Here is a 22,911-nt window from a genome sequence, read left to right on the forward strand (position 1 = left end):
GATTTATTCAAATTGGGATGACTTATCATGATTTCATGGTTTTCTTTAGACAGCGTTTCTATAAAAAAATGACTCCTATGTAGGATTCATTTTTTTCAAAGAATCCTGTATATGGCATAGGTGGCATATACAGGCAGCCAAGATTATAGTCTGGATGTTGCTCATGGCAAGCAGCAAAAGATCTGCACGGCTTGTCCAAAATTGGATGGACCACAGATTCAGTGAATTTGTTAGACACCAGGGTAGGCCAAAGGTGGAAGTCTCAATATAGAGCTTAGAGAGGAAGTAAGTTAATCATGCAAAATGCCGCTCTGATATCAAATGGATTTAAGAAAAGGGTTTAAGAATTGGAGATTTGTGCAGATAAACCTTTGGCATAAGGGATAGTGATGCACTTGACAACTTCTTGGTAGACTGTTAACAATCCTATTGACAAGAGATTCAGTGAAGACATTAAACAATAAGATGGCTTTGAAAAACTGTATTTCATGTGTTAGCAATGTCTTGGTAACACATGAGCCTGATGATACAATTTTTGATGGTGCCAAATTTTTGAAAGGAGAGTGGTGGTGTTACAGTGCATGGGTATAATGTCGTATGTGGAGTTTTTTTTTTTTTTTTTTTTTTTTTTTTTTTTACTGGAGATGAAAAACTGAGGGCTACATCTGGCTAAAGAAGAATTAGCTTGTCTAAGAAGGAAAATGATTTGTACTTTTCACTTTCTAAGAAATTTGTATATGAAGGTAAATAGCATTGATCCTTGTAAGAAGTCCTGAATTTTATATAGGGAACCTTTTGATACTGCAAAGATATCATTTACTTATCTGCAAGATACTATTATTATTATTATTAAACAAGACCTCATGGAGTCAAAGACTCATCTAGGAGGTCCTTTTATCTCACACACATCTCATCATACCGGGTCTTAAACACATTCAAACTCCTTGCAGACACCACACTCTCAGGCAAGGCATTCCAATCATTCACAACTCTGCACGAAAAAAACCTGCCTCTCACTCCCCTACTCACACCCTCTTTATACAGTTTCCAGGGATGACCTCTGGTTCTCCCCTGATCTCCCACTATTCGCTGTAGAACTTCTCCACCATTGATCCTATAGCAACCCCTTACCAACTTGTAGGTCTCTATCATATCTCCCCTCTTCCTTCTCTCCACTAGTCTCTGCAAATTACATCTTTTCAATCTTTCCTCATACTCGACAATAGCTTTTTCACAAACAAAGGACTACTCATTTGTTATTTGAATACAAATAACAAATGAGTAGTCCTTTTTCACTTACTCTTCAAGAAGGTATTTGTTATCAAATGCCCATGGCAGTACCATCATCTATTGAATGAAACTCTTATACAGAATTTCTAGATTTTTGCTATGCAAAAATCTAGAAATGCCATATATCTGTTATAAATCATGATTGATGAAGAATGCCCATTTTAGCAATAACAGAAAAGTAGTATACGGAGAATCAATGTTATTAAGAAAATAGAGCTATTACTCCTGCAGTGTTATTACTGTACATTAGAGAATACCCCCCCCCCAGTCAACTTTCCTTGGTTGGTGTTGCTTCGACTGCTACCAGATTAACCTTTAATGAGATTGTATATAATTTGAGCTGAGGGGTAATCCATTTGTTTGCTAAACATGCAAAATTGTAGGAGTTATAAGATGTAATATTAGTTTCTCTTGAGGAAAATTTCAGAATCATACAGTGGTACTGTGGATAGGTGAAATCAAATGCACATTGGATCTTGCTAAGTAGAAAACTTTACACTTCATACTGTGTAACTGGTAAACTCTGTACTGTAATAATGAAAATTTACTGCAGAAGTTAGAGACAAAGGGACAGGAAGTATCATCTGGATTACTAATCTGGTCTCCTAAATTTCCAGATGATGAACAGTGGAGATGATTGAATATAGGTAACTAAGATTTGGCAGCCTGGTTGGAGGTGGATAGTGTCTCTGCTCTCCGACCAATAAGTCACATGTTTGAATCCTACTATTGGCATAGAAGTTTGTGAAAATCTCTCAGTGGGAGATGAATTTCATTGTCCAATCTGAGATTACCACCACCCAGTTTAGTGGAGGCCCAAAGTGGTTTGAGGAAGTTCGGTTTGATCTCTAGAGTAGAATTTCCACATTATGTTAGAAATAAAAACATTTATTCACAATATACCTGATCGTCGACTTACGACCAGAAAAAAAAAAAAAGAATAAATTAATAATAAATCAGGCAGCTGCACATATGATAACTATGAGATATGATAGTTATCGTATGAAAACTGTCTCTCAGTCGCTTTAAAGCATCTGTTGCATGTGGTGTATTAATTAAAATTCTACTGAAACACTGCCCATAAAATGTCTAGTAAAAAGAAAATGCCTTCATCTAGATATGCCAGCTAAGAAGTCGAGGAAAATTATTGATTTAGAGTGTAAAATGAAAGTTATCCAGAAGTATGAAGGCAGAAAGAAAGTGAATACGATAACACATGACTTGAAGTTATCACATTCCATGGTATCGACGATACTTAAGGACAAAGAAAGAATTTGGGAAGTTGTGAAAGGTCCATACATCTATGAAGTCTACAATTTTAACCAAACAATGACAGAGACCCATCCATAAAATGGAGAAATTGTTGTTTATGTGGATGGAAGATTTAATAGAGAAAAATTCACCCATGAGCCTTTGCACAGTGCAACCGAAGGCTAGAAGTCTGTTTCAGAGTTTAAAATCACGCACCGGAGACGATTACACAGAAGATTTTCAGGCTAGTACTGGATGGTTTAAGCGTTTTAAAAAAATATTTGCTTTGCATAATGTACATGTCACAGGAGAAGCAGGAAGTGCAGATGAAGCCCAAAAATTCATTGATAATTTCAGCTCTTTAATCCAAGAAGAAGGTTATCTACTGGAACAAATATTTAATGTGGATGAAATCGACTTGCAATGGAAACGCATGCCTAATCGTATGTACATACACCAAGAAGCAAAAAGGATGCCAGGATTCGAAACTTTTAAGGATCGGTTGACTTTGTTGCTTGGTGGGAATGCCACGGGTTTTAAGCTGAAGCCTTTTCTCATTTATTGTTCAGAAAACCCTTGTACATTTAAGCACATCAACCAGCACACGCTTCCTGTTTACTACCGTTCAAACCCTAAAGCTTGGATGACTCAAGCACTATTCAAAGATTGGTTCATGAACTGCTTTATTCCTCAGGCTCGTGAATATCGTGCAGAGAGAGGTATCACTTTCAAGATTTTATCGATTCAACCCATGGATCAGGGCGCTATTTCAGCATTCAAGGCTCTCTACCTCAGAACAACATTCTCAGAAGCCATCAAAGTGATAGATTCTTATGCTGCTTTATCTTTGCGATACTTTTGGAAGCAGTACAACATTCTTCAGTATATCAAGAATATTTCGACCGCATGGGAATGTGTAGCAAAGAATTGTATGTCGGGAATTTGGAAAAGTGTCTAAAATATTATGCGAATACATTTGAAGGATTTGAAAAAGGAGAGGAACTAGAAGTGATTACAGAAAAAATAGTTAAACTCGCAAATAATCTTAAATTAGAATGTGAAATAGAAGATGTAGAAGAGTTGCTAGATTGTGAAATAAAAGAACTTTCGGATGAAGAGTTGATTGAATTGGAAGCACAAAGAGTGTCAGAAGAAAAAGCGAGAGAGGAAGAAGAGAAAGTAGAATAGGAGCCAGAAAAGAAATTCACTGCAAAGAGTTTATCAGATTCTTTTTCGCAACTCAATAAAGCTCTTGCCAGTTTCGAAGCAATGTACTCTAATGTCGAATGATTCACAAAGGTTGAACGTATCATTCAAGATGCTGTGTGTTGTTATCATAAAATATATTAAGAAAAAAGAAACAAACTTTTCAAACAAAGCTCAGCATGTTCCTCATCAAAAGAACATCTCCTACCTCAACCCAAGAACATGACCCTGATGATCCACAACCCAGCACAAGCAAAGATTAAAAATCGATTTTGTAAATTTCATTTGCATTAATTTTTTATTGTATTTTTGTGTTTACAGTACAGTATGTACAGTATTATTTTTCACATTATGTACAATATACATAATTATAAATTTAAAAGATTATAAAAATAAATTATAAAGATGATAAAAAGATTAGAAAGGTTAAAGAATACTGTTAATAAATATATGGCCGACATACGACTAGATCGACTTACGACCTGTCAGGCCAGAACGGAAGTCAGTCGTATTATAGGTTTACAACCTTTTGTGGTTACTCACTTTAAAAAATGACATTATATGAAATGTTGATAACTTCAAGTATGCAAGTTTCAGAGCTTAGTAAAAAAAAGATAGGTTAGAGACATTTTTTTTTTTTAAGTTCAGTTCTTACATTTTTGCTTATCAATAAAATCTCCTCTTGGTTACCATCCATGAAAGATAAACAGCCTCTCCCACTTCCCCCAATGTTTACCAAGTTCATTGTGAGTGTCTCAACTTGTACTATGGACAAACAGGACATTCTGTTGAAAAACAGCATTCTGTTTTTGTCTGTCTGTCTGTCGACGAACATTCTGTTTGCAAGAGAATTGGCATTGCCCCAGACAAAGTTGCTCATCTAAGTCTCAGCTCTGGCAGGATTCCAACCTGAATGGAAACACAGTAAAGATGGCTCCAAAGCAAAGGTAGCAAACTACAAATCAATTATTATTATTATTATAAAAACTTCCATGGAGTCAAAGACTCATCAGGAGAGGTCCACTGTTACACACACACAGTTTATCATACCACGCCTTAAATATATTCACTGTCTCTGTGCTCGCACACTCTCAGGCCATGCATTCCAATCACTCACCACTCTTTATGCAAAAAACCTGCTCCTCACTCCCTTGCTCACACTCTCCTTATACAGCTTAAAAGGATGACCTCTTGTGTTCTTCCTATCTTCACTCATTCTGTGCAAAACCTTCCCAACATTAATCTGGTAATAACCTCTTAACAGCTTATATGTCGCGATCATATCCTCTCTTCTCCTTCTATCCACCAATTTCTGCAAATTGCATTTTGTCAGTCTGTCTTCATACTCAACATTCCAGAGACCAGAAACCACCTTAGTCAATCATCTCTGAACCTTTTCCAATACCTCTTCATCTTTTTGAAAACCAGGTGACCAAATCTGTGAAGAGTAATCCTTATGTGGCCTGATCAAAGCCTTATACAAAGGAACTGTAACATTCTTACTTCTACAAGTCAGTGCCCTCCGCATCATTCCCATTATCCGCTGTGTTGTCCTCACAATTTTAGTAAGATGTCCACGAAATTTTAGGTCCTTGTCTACAATCACTCCCAGGTCTCTCATCTCCTCTACCATTTCCAAGATATTGCCACCGATTGTGTACTCTACATCCCATCTCTGCTTCCCAAATTTCAAAACCTCACACTTTGCAACATTGAATTGACATCCCCACTAATTTACTCATTCAGTCAGTATATTCAAGTTCTCTTGCAAAGCTACAGCATCTGCTCTACTCCTGATAGCTCTCCCCAACCTTGCATCATCTGCAAACAACTGCATTTCACCATTCAGACCTCTCCAAATATCATTTACATGCAAATTAAACAGCAATGGACCCAAAACAGACCCTTTTGGTACACCACTAGTAACTTAACTCTTCTGGGATATTGCTCCTCCATAGACAACTCGTTGATACCTATCAGACAGCCAGTCTCCAATCCAGCAAGCTAATCTACTGTTCTGCCCTGTCTGTTCCAATTTAATTATCAGCTTGTCATGTGGCAATTTATCAAATGCCTTTGCAAAATCTAAACATACTACTGTATATGCAAACCCTTATCCAATGCATTTGTCACTTTATTATAAAAAATAAGCAGATTGCTAAAGCACAACTTTTCTGTTGTCAACCCAATTCTGAATCTTTGTCCTAACTTCTCTAATACCTTAACCACAACTCAAACACACAGATTGGTCTATAATTCAAAGCCCTACTCTTATCTCCTTCCTTATGAGTTGGAACAATTTTATCCTCTTTCCACTCTTTTGGAACTTGACCCAGTGAGGGATCTCTCATGTTGAAAAGATGTGTAAAGCTGTTGTTAACTCTCTGGAACATTCCATCAAAACACATGGTGAAATTGCATCAAGTCTATTCAGCTCTTCATATACTTCCTGTTCACTTACTTACAGTTCCTCCTCCTTTCCCACTGCTTTCAAGCTTTGCATGATGTCACATTCATAAGAATGAAATGCCTTTATAAATTGCTCATTAAATATCTCAACTATATCCTCTGCAAAGGTTATCATTCTTCTGTTTTCACCAATCAATCCCATCTTACCATAATCATTCTTTCTTCTACTGGCCACATATCGAAAAAACTCCTTAGGATTATTTTTTGATTGCTTTAGCTGACTGCTGCTCATACTGCACTTTTACTACTCTTATCAAGCAAATCACCATCCTTGTCTACTCTTTGTACTTCTCATGCAACTGGTTTTTATAACTACTCATCTTGTATTTCTTCCATAATACCTTCTTCTACCAGTTTGCATACCTTATCTCTTGATTCATCCATTTCACACCTGCTCTGTTTACCCTCTTAACCTTTGAAATAAATTGTAATATTGCCTCCACCAAGTAGTTCTTGAGTAGGGCCCAAGCAGCATTGATATCCTTTCCAATTTATTATCGCAAGCTGTTTCCTGAGCTTTTCATAATTACCAGTCTTATAATTCCACATATATCCCTTTGTAACAGATATCCTCGAATGACTGGTGACCCCAAGCGATTGCCTCATGGTCACTCTCACCAAATGGTGAAGATTTGACACCTCAATTATAATAACATCATCTGATGAGATGATCAAATCCAATTCTCTTGATCCTCATGTACCCTCCATTACATACTGCCCAAGATAATTGTCTTTCAAAAACTCCAAAAATTCATTTTCTTTACCTCTGAATGCAGTCTCTTGATTCCAATCTTTATTACCATAAATAATGTCGCCTATAATGATCGCTCATTTCTTGCTATCTAGGCCAATTTGCCTACACATTTCCTTCTCATTACTTTCCATGTTACCAGGTCTATAGCAACATCCAACTAAATATTTCAACCTGTTTACCACTACTTCACACCATACTGCCTCAAAACTGTGGCCACTATTTGCACCTTGCAGATCAACCTTAGTTGGGCACAACCCATCTGTTACCATCAACAGTACTCCTCCTTTTCTTCCATGTCTGACTTCATAAAAATATCATATCTGTTCATCTCTATTCCTGTCAGGATGTCATCGTCTTCTAACCATGTCTTGCTTATACCAACAATTTTGGGTCGAATAAATTAATATATTGGGAGTGGTTGTTAAAGTATTGTAAAGTTGGTTAAAGGTAATATACAACAGTGGGGTAGATAGGGATGCGATATTCTATAATTGGCAGCACAGCTTTGTAAAGAGTAGGTTCTGTCTTAGTAACTTATTCGCATTTTATAATAAAGTGACAGTAGAAATGGATAAAGGTAATGGCTACACCATGATACTGCTCGATTTTGCCAAGGCATTCGACAGAATACCACATGGAAAACTATTACAAAAAACTGGAGCAAATGGGAATGAAAATGAGGCTAATAGCATGAATGAGGTGTGGGGGTTGGCTGACAGACAGACACCAGAGATTAGTATATGGTGAAATGAAGGTGACTAGTGGGGTACCTCAGGTTTGGTACTAGGGCCACTACTGTTTAATTTGCATATCAGTGCCATAAAGAAATTGTGTGCTGATGATGCAAAACTGAGAAAAGCAATAGTTGATAAAGGTGATGTAGATATACTGTAGGATGATTTAAATAAATTGGCATTGTGGGCAAAAGATAATTATTATCAATTTAATGATTCGGGTTGAAAGGTTGCATATTTTGAAAGGTGTATCATATTGATGATATTGGATTGCAGGAAATTGATGAGGCTAAGGACTTAGGGATAATGATAAAGAGTTGAAATTCAGAGGGCATATTGCAAAAGTTGGTAAAATAACTCAGATTATTTATATGCTGAAAAATATTCTAACAAGTAAAGATAAGGAAGTTATTGTCCTTCTTTGTAAGTCTATGGTTTGGCCATATCTTGATTACTGCACACAGATTTGGGTTTCTTATGGACCAGGAGGTGGTCAAGGGGATTCAGAGACTTGTGACATAGATGGTGACAAAACTGTGGAATACTCCCTATGAGGATAGGCTGAAGGTTTGTGGTTTACAAAGTTTAATTGATAGTTGGAAAAGAGGGGGACATGATTTTAACCTTTAAGATATTAAAGGGTTTTTATAAAATTGATGCAAGTGAAATTTTTCAATTTATGACAAATAGAGAACTAGGAACCATCCATGGAAGTTTTGTAGGAGTGTGGTTAGTAGGGATGTGTGTGCAGACCAGATTTTTTATATGGAGAGTGGTGAGTAGAATGGATTGCCAGAATTGGTTGTGAATTCCTTGATGGTGAATGGATTCAAGGAGAGGTATGATGGAATTTATATGATGGTTGATTTGGGTCTCCTGCAATGAGTCTCCAGACTCCATGAAGATGCTGTAAAGTAATAATAATAACTACAGTAACACCAATCTTATATTAACAACAATCTTCTTCTTCTTCTTGACTTCGCATGTTAGGCAAATGTTTGCCTGTGACGTTTTCAAGGGTTTAAAAAGTCCTTTGCCCATCTCCTCCTCAGTCTTCCTCTTGATCAATGTCTCTTTGGTTTATATTTCCAGGCAATATTTGGCCATCTATCCTCATTCATTCTTTCTACATTAACAACAATTAACCTGAAAAATCTGGCCTTGCTCAGCATGGAGTAGACACTGACCACGATATGCTGTAGTCCAGGACTCACCTTTTACATCGGTGCAGGTTTAGGTTTGAGCAATTATTTAAACAGAGTGCTGAAGCACTTTTAAACCATCCAAATTTAAAACAGAATTACCTTCTCTCTGTCAGCAAGATTTGGAAGTCTCATCCTCATTAATGACAAGCAATAATGCATTCCCCTTCTAATTAATTAATTTTTTAAGAATTTCATTAAAAAAATTATTATTTTATTGTAAACAGAATTGGAGAGAAAAGATTAGCAAAACAAGTGTTCTCTGCCAGGTTGGCAGGAAAAGACCTAGAGGAAGATTAAGATATAGATGGATTGATACAGTAAAAAGTACCTTAGAAGACAGAAATATAAGATCTGATAATGTTGGAACCTTGACAGGTAACAGATTGATTTGACGGAAAATTGTAGATTGGAAGTTAGTAATGATATACAAGTTTTTCATGTAGTACTGTCATATCCTGTACATGTCAGGAATTCACTGATAATTATTTTATTGTAACACCACCTCTAGTGGCATCAGACACATGGCTCAGCTCTGTAAATAGAATTAACTTTCTTTGTTTTAGTTTCACCTTGTAATTATGCTGATGCACTGATGATGACCAGTTAGTTTCTGGTCAAAATTTTTGCAGAAATGAAATTATATTCTTGTGAATACTTGTGTCTAATAAAGAGACATTAGTTCATGAGAATCTTTAGGAGATACCATGTGATGGTAATGCAACACAATCGATAACCAGATATAGTGCCTGTACAGATAAGATAGATAGTAGATAATCAGCTGTAATATTTAATTTTATCATCAACAATCCTATACAATTCTCTTATTTTGTATAAAAAAATAATAAAAATCCATCTTGTAGCGCTTAGAAGAGCGAAGGACGCTAACAGCACTGTTTATCACACAGTGTCATATTACTACGTGCACAAGCATATGCACGTCATAGTGAGATGTGAGCTATTAGTATAATGCGGCACTGTCCATCGCGCAGTTCCACTGTTGTTTATATGCAGTAGCAGAGTGTTCGTAGTGCTTATCGTGTTTACTTCGTCTCTTTAAATATTTTGACATTACAATTAAAGGATTTAATTGTAATGTCCAAAAATTGTAAATCCATTCCATTAATTACAATTAAAGGAATGGATTTTATTTTAAGTAATTTTGAATTATTCTAAGCTGTATAATTTTATTGATAATAAACAATATTTTTTCATGAAACAAAACAAGAAGAATATATTTTAGTTTTAAGTCATTTTGAATTATACTAAACTGTATAATTTTATCGATAATAAAGAATGTTTTTTCATGTTTCATTTTTTAAAAAATTTTTACTATAATTTTTATATAGTACATACAATGTGTATGTATTGCAACTCTCTCACAATTTGAAGCCATGAACCACTACGGTATAAGAATGATGGTTTGTGTCCTCCATTTTTTTTTTTTTTTTTTTTTTTTACACATGAGCGGCCACAAGACATGCAGCAAATAAATGCTATGGGAGGCTAGGATCAATAGCAAGGTAATCCTGTTAATATTCTTTTTGAAGAGCTTGATATTGTAGTCTTTGATGAATTCTTTATAAAGAAAATTTATCAATCAAAATTTTCTTCAGCATGAACCAAATCAGAAGCAATAATTACCAATATTTTATGACCATACATATTGGGTGAAGTAATAGAGGATTTGAATAAAACAAAAAGCATTGCAGTCAGTTTAGATGCATCAAACAAAAAAAGATATCAAACTTTTTCCAATCATTGAGATTATTATTATTATTATTCCTGACACCTCCAAGGAGTCCGAAGACTCATTGCGGAAGGACACCTACAACTGTCTCAACCACTACACCGAACCTCTACTACGAATCAACGCCATCTACCGCCCACCTCCACCACCACCACCACAACTGGTATTCTATGTCTGTAAATTGCGTGTGTTCTGAAGGGCTGATTTGTCTGTTGGGATGAAAAACCAGAGTTTCTGGGAGAAAAAACCCTGCTAGATTGGAAAATGATTTCTCCTGAATCATTGTAGATTCAGGAGAAATTAATGAGGCTAAGTTTTTTGAGGTAGTTGAGAATTTCTATGAAACCAGCTTAGAATATGTCAACAAGTGGAAGTGCAGTTTAGGAAGCACTGAGAAGTTCAAGTGGGTGCTACTAAGGAAGACAGCTGAATGGAAAGAAAAATATAGGGCAGCCTGAACAAGGAACTCATCACACACACAGAAAGAGAAGAAACTCGTATTCGATCGGTGGACCTCATTAAATCTATAATTGTGAGGCAGTTGGATACATGAAATAATGCACTCCTGTATCTGATAGATAGGTACAGATTTTTTCTGAAATGAGTGAAAAATGCCTAGACTTTCAGGACTTTTGTAATATTGTAGAGTTTATTCTTTTTCTTTCAGGAAGTACAGCACCTGTTGAGAGAATATTTTCGGTTATGAACAGTATGTGATCAAAGGAGAAATCTAGATTAAATGTTGAGACAATGAGGGCTATGTTAGTTATAAGACAAAATTGTGTCATGGGGTGTGAGAAGTTTTATGATAAGGTGTTGAAAGACCAAAATTTGCTGTGTAAGATCAATTCATCGGAGAAATATTCATGGTACGATTGTGGCGAAATACAGCCCCCCCCCCTCTATGTCTACATAAATTTTTGTATGGGTTCTCTGTCACTGAAGAATAATGGTAAGTTCAATAAGTTTATGTAATAAATTTTTTTTATCGTCTTACTTTTTCATGAATACGGAATATTACATAACCCCCGTACCATTTTTGCCATTTCAACATCCCGTTTTTGTCTCAAGGAAATATGGTCAGCCTAATTTAACAGAAATGGAGAACACGATAGATGCCAGTTTGCTGAACATTGTTCATGGAAGTATTTGTGCACAATGCAGAAACTAACTGTTGATGAGGCAATTGCTGAAGACAGTATGAGAGAGAGAGGGGAGAGGAGTGCATTGTCAAATAACTGAACTACACTCTTCAGAGAAGCACCAAGAATTTTTAGAGAACAGGGTTTTTTTAAATGCATCACCTCAAATGTGAGAGCAGTATTCCAAGGTTGGGCTGATATGGGATTTGCACACAGTAAGTAGTTGAATAGATGTAAATTAACATCTTGAGTGAAAAAGGCTGCCAATTTTTTTTGAAGCCGAGGATACTATAGAGGTAATATGATTATGCCAGGAAAGGATAGAAGTCAATCTGAGGTATGGTCTTTATTATTTAGTTGAGCATTATCAAAGGTAAGAGAAGAAAAACTAATTCTTTTTTTTTTTCCCCAAGGATAAAAAAGACAAAACTATGTTTTGGGAGAATTGAAAATGACTATGTTTTTATTTCTCCATTGAAAGATGATGTATGATCAGCATTTAGGGACATTTATTGCAGATGATTTTGAAGCTTCAGGTGTCGTGCACTGCATAGATTTTCACATGAGTTGGATGATTGAGCAGCAGCACTCATCAGTAAAACTGTGGATAGAGTTTGAAGCCATTCAGAAAATGTTGTTTATGTGTACAAGGAAAAGTGTATGTGAAATAATAGCAGAGTCCTGAGGAACACCTGTATTAATAGGAAAATCTGAAGATACAACACACTCCGCCATTGCACACATACTGAAGATCTGTATTTCCATGTTCAGATTTCCATAGCTGTTGCTATTATTTGTGTTGAAGTTACTATGTAGATAGCCACCAGAATGAAAGTAAATAATATACTGACTAAAAGTAATTATTTACAAGCTGACATTCTGAGAGATTGTTCTTGGAACCAGCACAATCTGTACAAAATCTGGGTAACTGTTACAGAACTGATGGTAATCTTGCACAGATTTTGGCACACTGCCCTATCCACCCATCATCATTAATAACAGAAATTACTACAAAGAATGTCACTTTTGCCCTCCTTGTGCATGTCCTTGTTATCCAGGTCATTTTGTTTTGTCTTCACTGAGTGTGTATTGCTAAAGTGCTGCTGCTAATGCTAGCAAATGCTTGAGCTAGCATTAGCAAAATGTCAGCTTGTACGTAATTAATTTTAGTCAGTAAATTATTTACTTGTATTCCAGTGTTTACATAGTTTCTGAAACTTCAATATGAAACATAGTGAATACATGATAGAAAACTTGCAATCCAGTTAAATCCAATCAAATTCCAATGAATCCAATTAAAGAGAGAGAAGAAGACATGTTTTAATGGCAATTGGCTGAGACGCTCTCGATTCCAAATCCTGTCACATGCCTTGGAAATGCCAAATGTACAGTTTCTCCAGACCTTTCCTTGACAGGTGTCTAGCAATGGGTTATATAGAAAAGAAGATTTGCTGTGAATCTTGATTTGTAGAATTATTTATCAAAATTTGGACAACACAGACCAGTAGAAATATGTGATATCTACTAACATATCCTTGGTGAAAGTAAATTTTAACTAAACAGGTAATTTAAATTAATTTTATCTATAAAGTAACATTTGTATATGAAAACATCTAATAATTTAGATACATTGTGACTTTGTCCTGCATATATTATTATTATTATTACGGGTGACTCCAAGGAGTCCTTAGGGAAGGTAAACATCATGTCCATCACAACTATTCGACATTCACACAGTATCTATCATAACTTTGCCTTGAACTCATTTACTGTCATAGCACCCACAACAAACTCTCTGGCAGCTTATTCCACTCATTTACCACTCTAAAAGTAAAGAACCCAGTTCTAACACCCTTACTAACCATACTCTTACCCAGCTTCCATAGATGTCCCCTAGTCCTCCCACCACCAGTCCTGATCTCAAAAATATTATCTGAATTTATCCTATAGAAACCCTTCAACAATTTGAATGTCTCAATCATATCTCCTCTTTTCCGCCTAACAACCAATTTGATATGCTGGTATACCATCCAATCCCACAGATGTATTTACATTAAGGTTCTGTAATAGACTATTCAACTCTACTTCATTCACCACAATTCCCATATAAACTAATGGTTTCTTCATTCCTTCAAAGTCACCACCTGGATGATATACTCTTGCAAAGTGCTCACTCAGTAATTCCACTATATCGACTGATTCAGTGACCTCCCTACCATCGGCATTTCTTAAAATCATCCTGCCGTATACAGTTTTTCTTTTACTTGCAGCATATTGAAAGAACTGTTTGGGATTCTCTTTAGCTTGCATGGCTAATTTCCTTTTATAATCCACTTTTGCTTTTCTTACCAGACTCGTTACCCTTCTGGCCTGCACTTTATACCGTTCGTGTGCCTGCAGGTCACCTTTCTCCTTAAATTCGTTCCACAGTTGTTTCTTTTTTTTGCAACTCAAGTTTAATGGTGTTATTCATCCATTTAACCCCTACTTGATTTATCATTCGGACTCTAGGTATACAGTCAGCCATAACCTCCTGCAAATGCTCCTTGACCGCTTTCCATGCCCTGTCAACATCCAGCCCTTGCAGTTTTGAATGCCAGGGCACTGATCCAAGCAATCTTCTAAGCTTGTCATACTTGCCAGCACGGTAATTCCACATGTACCGTGTCTTAATCGAAAATGTAACACATTTAGCCACCTCCCAGATCAAGACCCTATGATCACTCTCACCAATAGGTGGCAACATGGTCATATTCATTACAGTCAAATTCTCAGATGCTATTTCTAGGTCAAGCACTCTTGAACCCCTAGTATTTTCCATTACATGCTGTCTAAGATAGTTACCCCTTAGTAACTGAATAAAATCCAGTTCCTTCCTCACGTGTCCTCTCCTCCTCCTAGTCAATGTTACCGTTGAAATCCCCCATAATAATTGCCCTCTTTCCATTCATTTCATCAATTTGTCTATGCATACTGTCCTTCACCATCTATTCCATCACCTGGTCTATAGCAGCACCGAATTGTACATTTTGTTCCGTTAGTCTCAATCTCACACCAAATAGCCTCAAATTAGCTCTTTTCGCTATCTTGCAATACAACTTCTATTCTCCTTGGCTGCAGTTCATCGGCTATCATCAATAGCACTCCTCCCCTCATTTTATTTTCTCTGTCTCTCCTGAACACACTATACCCTACACATTCTATCCCACTAACTATATCATCTTCTGTCAGCCATGTTTCACTAATGCCAATAACCTGTGGCCAGAAAGAGCCAACCAAGGCCAAAAATTCTTCCTTCTTGTTCCTAATACTCCTGGCATTAGTATACATGAAATGCAGAGGTCCATTTGTCCCATCCCTATCTTGATGCATTATACTAACTATTCCATTCTGATTTCTTGTCCTTTATACTGGCTCGGGCACATTATATACATTCTTACACTCAACTGCCTTATTGATGTCTGTATATCCACTTCCTCCCCTCCTTAATAGTTCTAGTTTCCCTGATTTTGCACATCCAATATATAAATTATTTTTTTTGTTCTGTTGTAGAAAGTCTTTAATATGCCCAAGACATTTATTACAAAGTTATTCTTTGCAAAATTAAAAGAGGTTTGCAGAGAAACAGAAAAAGATATTCAAGAATTAGAAATGAAAATGAATATGCCAAAAACAGAATTTTCAGAAGATACAGCTCTACTTTGTGCAGTCGGTATCAAAGAGCATACCGATTCTCTTTTGGTATGTTTATTTTCCTAATCTCTCTCTCTCTCTCTCTGAACTTTTATATGTAATTTTAAAATTATAACAGATTCTGAGTAATATATATATATATATATTTATTTATTATTATTATTATTTTGAACATATTATCATAGGATATCTTCTATTTTGCTATGTATGTTCTTACAGTGATGTGACACTTATTAATTAATAATAATTGTCGTAATTTTTTTTTTACCTATACTCTTCAATAATATTTCAGAGTGACATTGAAAGAACTTGTTCAGACCTACAAAGTTTCAACTATGAAACAGATTTATACCTTATCCAGGCATCAAATTGTTTATCTGAAATTCTAGAACAGCTTGAAATGGTAAAGAAACAACTTGGGATAGAGCCTCTAAATGTGGACTGTCAAAGTAATTTCTTTTAGATTCCATAATGCACATTAGATTTAAAAAATAAAAAAAATTGTAATACAGTATAACTTTATACATGGTTTTATCAGTGGAAATGATCTACCTGTTTAATATATGTATATATTGAGATGTTTTAGTTGCTTTTATTTTAATATTTTTAAAACTTATATAAATTCTGATAAGTGTAATATTTCATCATAATCAAATTTCAGATATGCATCCTCAAGGAGTATACAATACTACGAGGGTTGTTTGAAAAGTTTGGTAAATTTCCAATAGACACGACACAGTTTGTTCATTCATACCAGTGTCAGCACATATCATCTTTTTCATTACCCCTGGTAATGAAAAAGATATATGTTTTCCATGACCTTTTTTTCTGGCAAAATGTTAGCCACGTGTGATACGTAGTTCTCGTTTGGCAAATGTTTAAAATGACCGTGTTCATATTTTTCATAAAAATGGAGAATAACGAGTTTCATGCAGTGATAAAATACTTTTATTTGAAGAAGTGGGTGGCCACGCAGATCAAAGCCGAGTTAGATGCAGTTCATGGGTACTCAACACCAGCATTAAAGACTATTTATTTTTGGATAAATGAGTTTAAACGTGGTCATAAGTCCATCGAAGGTGAAGTGTGCTCCGGACACCCGACTGAGATTACTGTGAAAGAAATCATTGACAAAATCTATGGTATCATTATGGAAGACCGCCGAGTGAAAGTGCATGAGATTGCTGAGATAGTAGGCATCTCAAGTGAATGGGTGTATAATATCCTGCATGAAAAATTGCACATGAAAAAGCTGTGTGCACAATGGGTGCCACGATTATTGACTGTTGATCAAAAATGCATGTGAAAAGACATTTCAACCAGTGTGTAGTGATATTTAATCGCAGTTCGCAGGATTTTTGTGTCGATTCATGATTGTAGATGAAACTTGGATCCACCACTACACGCCTGAGTCCAAGCAGCAGTCAAAACAAAGGACAATGCCCAGTGAAAGAGCACTGAAAAAAAGCGAAGACCCTTTTGTCAGCTGGGAAAGTGATGAATTTTTGGGATTCCCAAGGAATTATCGCAATAGACTACTTGGAAAAAGGTAAGACATTAACAGGAGTCTATTATGCATCATTGTTTATATATATATATATATATATATATATATATATATATATATATATACACATATATATATATATATATATATTTTTTTTTTGTAAATATATTTCTATCCTACTGAAATAATGAATGTTTAGGTTCACTATATCTATCTTTGAGGATTTAATACAGTGGAATGAAATTTTTGTTTGCTCTGGTAAATCATTCTGCTGGAACAAAAAAATTTCGTTCCAAAATAATGTGTCTGTATTACACAGACAGACGTATATGTGTGCGTGTATATATATATATATATATATATATATACATACATTAAAAATCATGACAACACACACACACAGCTTATATCTTCTCTATAAATAAAACTTTTCTTTTATTTCCATTTTGTATTTCAAGAAATTTAAATTATCAATATTCTTTTCCTTGTTAAAATTAACAAAAAATAAAAAAAAATACTATATCCCCTTAATTTAAGTAATGTTTTCATTGCCGAAATGAAGCTTATTAGCTCTTTATACTTAAGTAACTTAATGGTTGCACCTGTTTGGAAACTCATATCGCAGAGTATATAAGTTCTTTTCACTATACACTTTGGTATTAGGTCTAGCTACTCACTGATGAAGCCTCAAAAAAGGCTGAAACCAGTCTGGGTAGTGACCTCCCTACCATAATGTAATAACAGCATACATTTCCTAGGAAATGTGTTTTTACATTACGGAAAATACCTAAGAATAGCGATCAGAATTTACCGACTTTGCTGTGAGTCTTCCGGTATTGCACTATGTGCTAGGGTCACTTGCATTTGCTCACGCTAGTGGTTGCCGATACTTTATAGTTACTATATTCGGCAAGAAACTCTCTGATTCCAATCTTTGAGTTTCTTATTCGGTTTTAAAACTATGTGGGATTTAATATCCCCTTAATTTAAGTAATGTTTTCATTGCTGAAATTAAGCTTAGCTCTTTATACGTAAGTATACTATTTTTTACACCATTTGTTTTCCACTATCATAATTCTTAAATTAATGAATAGTCAATAAATAGATAGATAGATATTAATGAATATATTTTTATTTTTTATTTTTTTTTTATTTTTCGATGGAGCATTATTTTCTGGGAATGAAATTTTTTGCTCTGAACCAGAAATATATCTTTAGAGGAACAAATAAATTGTTCAAGTCCAGATAGATAAAAAATTTGCTATAACAAACCTGGACAAAAAAAAAATTCTGTCCAGGATTATTAATTCATGTGATTAGGAGAAAAAAAAAGTTCATTTTGAATTGTTCCAGTCTAACAAAACAGTGGGCCAAATTAATGTGATATCAAACATTAATTTGGTCCATGCATCAAACAACTTTTGTTTGCTTACCTCTCATTTCCATTTCAGTGATCATACTACTTTGAGATCATCTCTGCTCATACATTCCTAGACACTAATAATATTAGTTTGCTTCCTGATATATTCATTTTTCACATGATTCTGCCAGTGATGCCCTCTATCCACTGCTCTAATTATTTTCAGAACTGTTGTCATATCTGTGGATCTATAGTCTTTGATCAACTGTTTTATTTTTTATTCTAGCTGTCATATATGTAAGTTAAAATAGGTTTCAATACTCTTATGTCACATAATGTTAGTTTAGTGGTTTAACTATTATTTCTCTTATTCCACAAGTTTATTCATTTGAGTCCTTACCATACCATCTTTGCTTATCATGCTATTTCTGTATTTTTTAATTTTAATTTTATTTTATTTATGCCATCCCACAGAAGAGAAGCCATAAAGCCTTCAGCAGCAAGCAAATCAATAGTGTGTGTGGGCAATATTTAATTTGCCATCTTCATTGTGCCTAAATAGCCGAAATGTTTTACTTGTTCTCTAGGTTCTCTGCTCAGAGCAAAGATGATGTTTTCAACATTCTTGCCTAGTTTCTTAGTTTTTTTTTGTCTTTTTGCTGGTGAATTTAGTTACAATGGTTAATCAATTCCTGGGATTTGTTTAAGGGTATAACATCATCCATAAAGTAAATAGCTGAGATTAACATCTTCAGTTTGGATATCAGGGTTAATCCGACTTACCTTCATAATGTGATCATATAGATCAGGCGTGGCCAACTTCATTCTATACGAGGGCCAATATATGATGAGTGGTAGCGTCATGGGCCGCACACTTTTAGACAGAACTTAAATAAAATAAACTCTGCATTTTTTCAAGGCAATAGTTATATGTATTGAATTGCTATATCTGTTAAATCATTTTACTACTGGAACAATATAAAATACTTGATTGATTTAAATATAAGTTGCTAAATTAAATTTAATTACATATTTCTGGTTTTTTTACAAGTAACACAACTTAATGAGAAGACTGTGGGCGTTCATGTGCGGCAACAAGGTCATCAAAGTCGATTTTCAACGATGATGATGATATTCGTAACAAATCCTGAAGATGATCGTCAGTCAGTCGGCTTCTTTGTGACGATTTAACCGCCCTCATAGTTGAAAAAGTGCATTCACATATGTATATGCTTCCAAACTTAGATGCATTTCTCAAGTTGAAATCACTCAATGCAGGATATTTTTCCCTTGGTACCAGTTTCCCCAAAAATCAATGCCTATCTCCACCATTGACTGAAAAAAGGGTCACTTTGAAGGTCACACAACTCCAATTGAATAGTGTCATACTGCTCTGAAATGTCACATTTCATTGGGTTGTTAAATAATGTTAGTTGTGGCGGCATGTCACTGAAGTCAGAAAATCGCTTACTGAATTGCTCCAAAAGTTGGTCAAATATTGGCACAGAAAACTTGAAGTCAATTTCATGGCTCCCCTCCATCAACTCCCTGCAGGAAGGGAAATGTACCAAGTTTCCTCTGACTAGGGTGAATTTAAAAACCTTCAGTCGATGAACCCATCTAGGTGTCCAACTAAATCTGAGATTGTTTGGTTTACGTCCCTGTAACTTCACGTTGATTTCATTCATGTGGTGTGTGATGTCTGTTAGAAAGGCAGGTAAGCTGTTAAAATGAGGATCACATAGTTTTGTGATTAGTTCTTGTTTGTCTTCTCGTGTTCCTCTGAAAACTGTTTTATTTCCTTTCTCAAAGCAAAAAACCGTTTCAAGCAGTTCCCTCTGCCTAGCCAACGTACTTCTGTGTATAACACTAAATCATGATATTCTGCCTCCATTTCTGTTAGAAAAGAAAGAAATTTATGGTGTGTCAAGGCCTGATTTCTGCCCTTAATTATATTCACACACTTCATTACAGTTTTCATAACATCCTCTATCTCCAAAATTTTACCACACAGAGCTTCCTGATGTATAATGCAGCGCAATTGATTCCAGCCTTCCTTAGTAGGCCAACTAAGCCTGTTTGAGTCCAACGCACTGCTTTGGCGGGCGCCATCTGTCACAATATCTGTGATATTGTCGATGTCGCTAGTACCATTTACAACCTTCATAACTGCATCATAAATGTCTTGATCTTTTGCTGTGTTATGCAATGACTCTAATGCTAGTAGCTCTTCATTAATAACAAAGTCTTTAGAAACAGTTTGAATTAAGATTAGAAATTGAGCTGTATCTGTTATGTCAGTTGATTCATCCAGGGCCAATGAGAAGTAAGCCGAATCTGTAATAACACTTTTTAATTTATTTAATATGTGAGAACTTATTTCCTCGACTCTTTTTGTTACAGTTTGTTTTGACAGTGGGACGCTTTCAAACTCACTGGCAATTTTATCTTTCCCAAATGCACATGCCATTTTCACAAAACAGTGTTTTACAAATTCACCATCAGATAATGATTTTTTTGCTTTTGCTATCTCTTCACTTACAACAAACGATGCCAAGAGTGAGCTTTTTTTGTATTGATGTTGGTTTAGTAAAAATAGATTTCTGAGCACCAACCTTTCTCTTCAAATTACGTACAATTTTAGTACATACTTGTCCAACGTATTCTTGGTATTTAGCGGCATGGTGCTGTATGTAGTGGCATTTGAGGTTATATTCCTTGTGCACAGACAATACTTGCAAACACACAAGGCACTGTGGTTTGTTGTCGTTATTGTTTATAAAAAGAAATTCGTTTTCTAATTTCTTCTGAAATGACCTGTTTTCTTCACAGATCTTACGTTTCTTACTCATAGTACACAAAGGCTGAACTGATCACTGTAACCAGAGCAGAGCAAGTGACCTTCAATGATGCTCTACTCTGGAGTGCATAGAAATCTACCACTCCCACTACTACAACTCGCGCAGAGAAGCAGTAGATTTTATAAATTGAGTAATCTTTTTAAAGCAATTTTGATTCCGTGTTGAGAATATAAAATGTTTCTGTCATCAGAAATAATGAATATAACCAGTATATCAATCAGAAAGTCTTGCGGTCGAAACTAATAGCTAAATTGATAATACATATAATTTAATATAGGTTTTATCCTACCGTGGGCTGCACAAAATCAAATTACGGGCTGCATGCGGCCCATGGGCCTGCTGTTGGCCACCTATGATATAGATGATGAATAACGGTGGAGGTAGCATGTGTCATTGTCTTATGCTTGATTTTACATCAGACCATTTTCTGTATTTCCTTCATTTCTAACAGCTGACTATCTAACTTGCTATTTTTAAAAGTCCTATATTCCCATGATTTTGATTTCTCGACTGTTTGATCTAAAGTAAAAATGTGATTCTATCTTATCCTCTGTTTGACCTGAAATCAGCTTGTTCTTCTCCAAGTTTCTCTTACACAAATTTTTTTAGTGTCTTCTGGAGTAATGCTTATTAAATCTTACTTGGAACACTCAGTGATGAAATTCCTCTGTGATTTTTGTATTCGGTTTTATTTCCTTTTTTATCGATGGGTACTATGAGGGCACTCTACTCCCATCATAAAATGTATAAAGTGCATTCATCATATGTATAATATTTAATTTTATAAAATACAACCTCAACAAAATTAAAGACTATTAATGTAAGAAGCATAAATAGTGGATCTAGGCATTATCAAAAGTAAGGGAATGTTGAAAATGGGAGAAGGGGGTGTGTATGTGTGTTTGAGGTATGAGATAAGCTTCTGATCTCTCTCTGCTGAGTAAGGCCCCCCTCCCCTCCCCAAACCTAATGGGAGGAGAGTTGGAGTATTACTCCCATAATGACCCGGTCCATCTTGGAAAAGTATATTTTGCCTGTTGGCAAAATATACTCTTCAGCCAATTAGGTTGTCTTCTGCTCATTGAAGGACATCATGAAATCTGTATTTAAAACTCTAGTTCTTGAAGTCTTGATTGCTTAAGTATAATACATGTCAGATTTGCCAAATAAAGAGGAGTGAGTGCTGTTCAGAAAATGTTGAGCAGAATTTCAAATTATGGAAGAAAAGTTGGTTTGCCCAATTACAAGGGGAAAGAAAAATTATCATAGGATAGGTAAATAGGATGGATGTCTTAGAAATGTCTACAACAGTTTCTTGAGTGTCTCTGAACCATTAATTCTAGACTGGTAGTGTGCATACTGTTGATTATTGATTAGCTTGATGAGTTCCAAGTGAAGGTAGTTATTGGCATTGAATTTTTGAATTAACTGATTGTGTCATGCAAACTACTTGTAGTATATGCTGTATTGAGAACTTCCAAGTACAAAATGGAATGTGTACTGCTGTCAATAAGAAATGGAAGATAAAATAGTGATGATGATGATGATGATAAAGAGGAAGGTTGATGAAAAATAAATAAAAAGAAAATCTTCTAATAGTGGAGTTGTAGTCTTGCAGTATTAAGTATTTTTATTCTAATTGTTTCATAATGAAAAAAAAAAAAATACATAATACTTTATATGATACTTTAT

General features: G+C 35.2%; 1 protein-coding gene across 5 annotated transcripts in view; it reads left to right on the forward strand.

The window, feature by feature from the left end:
• Positions 1-22,911, forward strand: part of LOC150094277 (uncharacterized) — a 127,754-nt gene that overhangs the window by 3,337 nt on the left and 101,506 nt on the right. For 3 of the 5 annotated variants that reach the window (XM_090412254.1, XM_090412259.1, XM_090412258.1), the window contains exons 1-3: positions 10,344-10,429; positions 15,351-15,539; positions 15,784-15,940. In XM_090412254.1, the coding sequence (XP_090268380.1) occupies positions 10,400-10,429; positions 15,351-15,539; positions 15,784-15,940 (376 nt within the window). In that variant the 5' untranslated portion in view covers positions 10,344-10,399. Of the gene's footprint in view, positions 1-10,343; positions 10,430-15,350; positions 15,540-15,783; positions 15,941-22,911 lie in introns of those variants that run through there. The other 2 variants (XM_090412257.1, XM_090412255.1) reach the window with 1 other exon arrangement.

This window comes from Typopeltis vanoorti, chromosome 22, assembly GCF_054136105.1.
Source record: "Typopeltis vanoorti isolate ZY-2024b chromosome 22, IOZ_Tvanoo_1.0, whole genome shotgun sequence".
NCBI classification, from domain to species: Eukaryota; Metazoa; Arthropoda; class Arachnida; order Uropygi; family Thelyphonidae; genus Typopeltis; species Typopeltis vanoorti.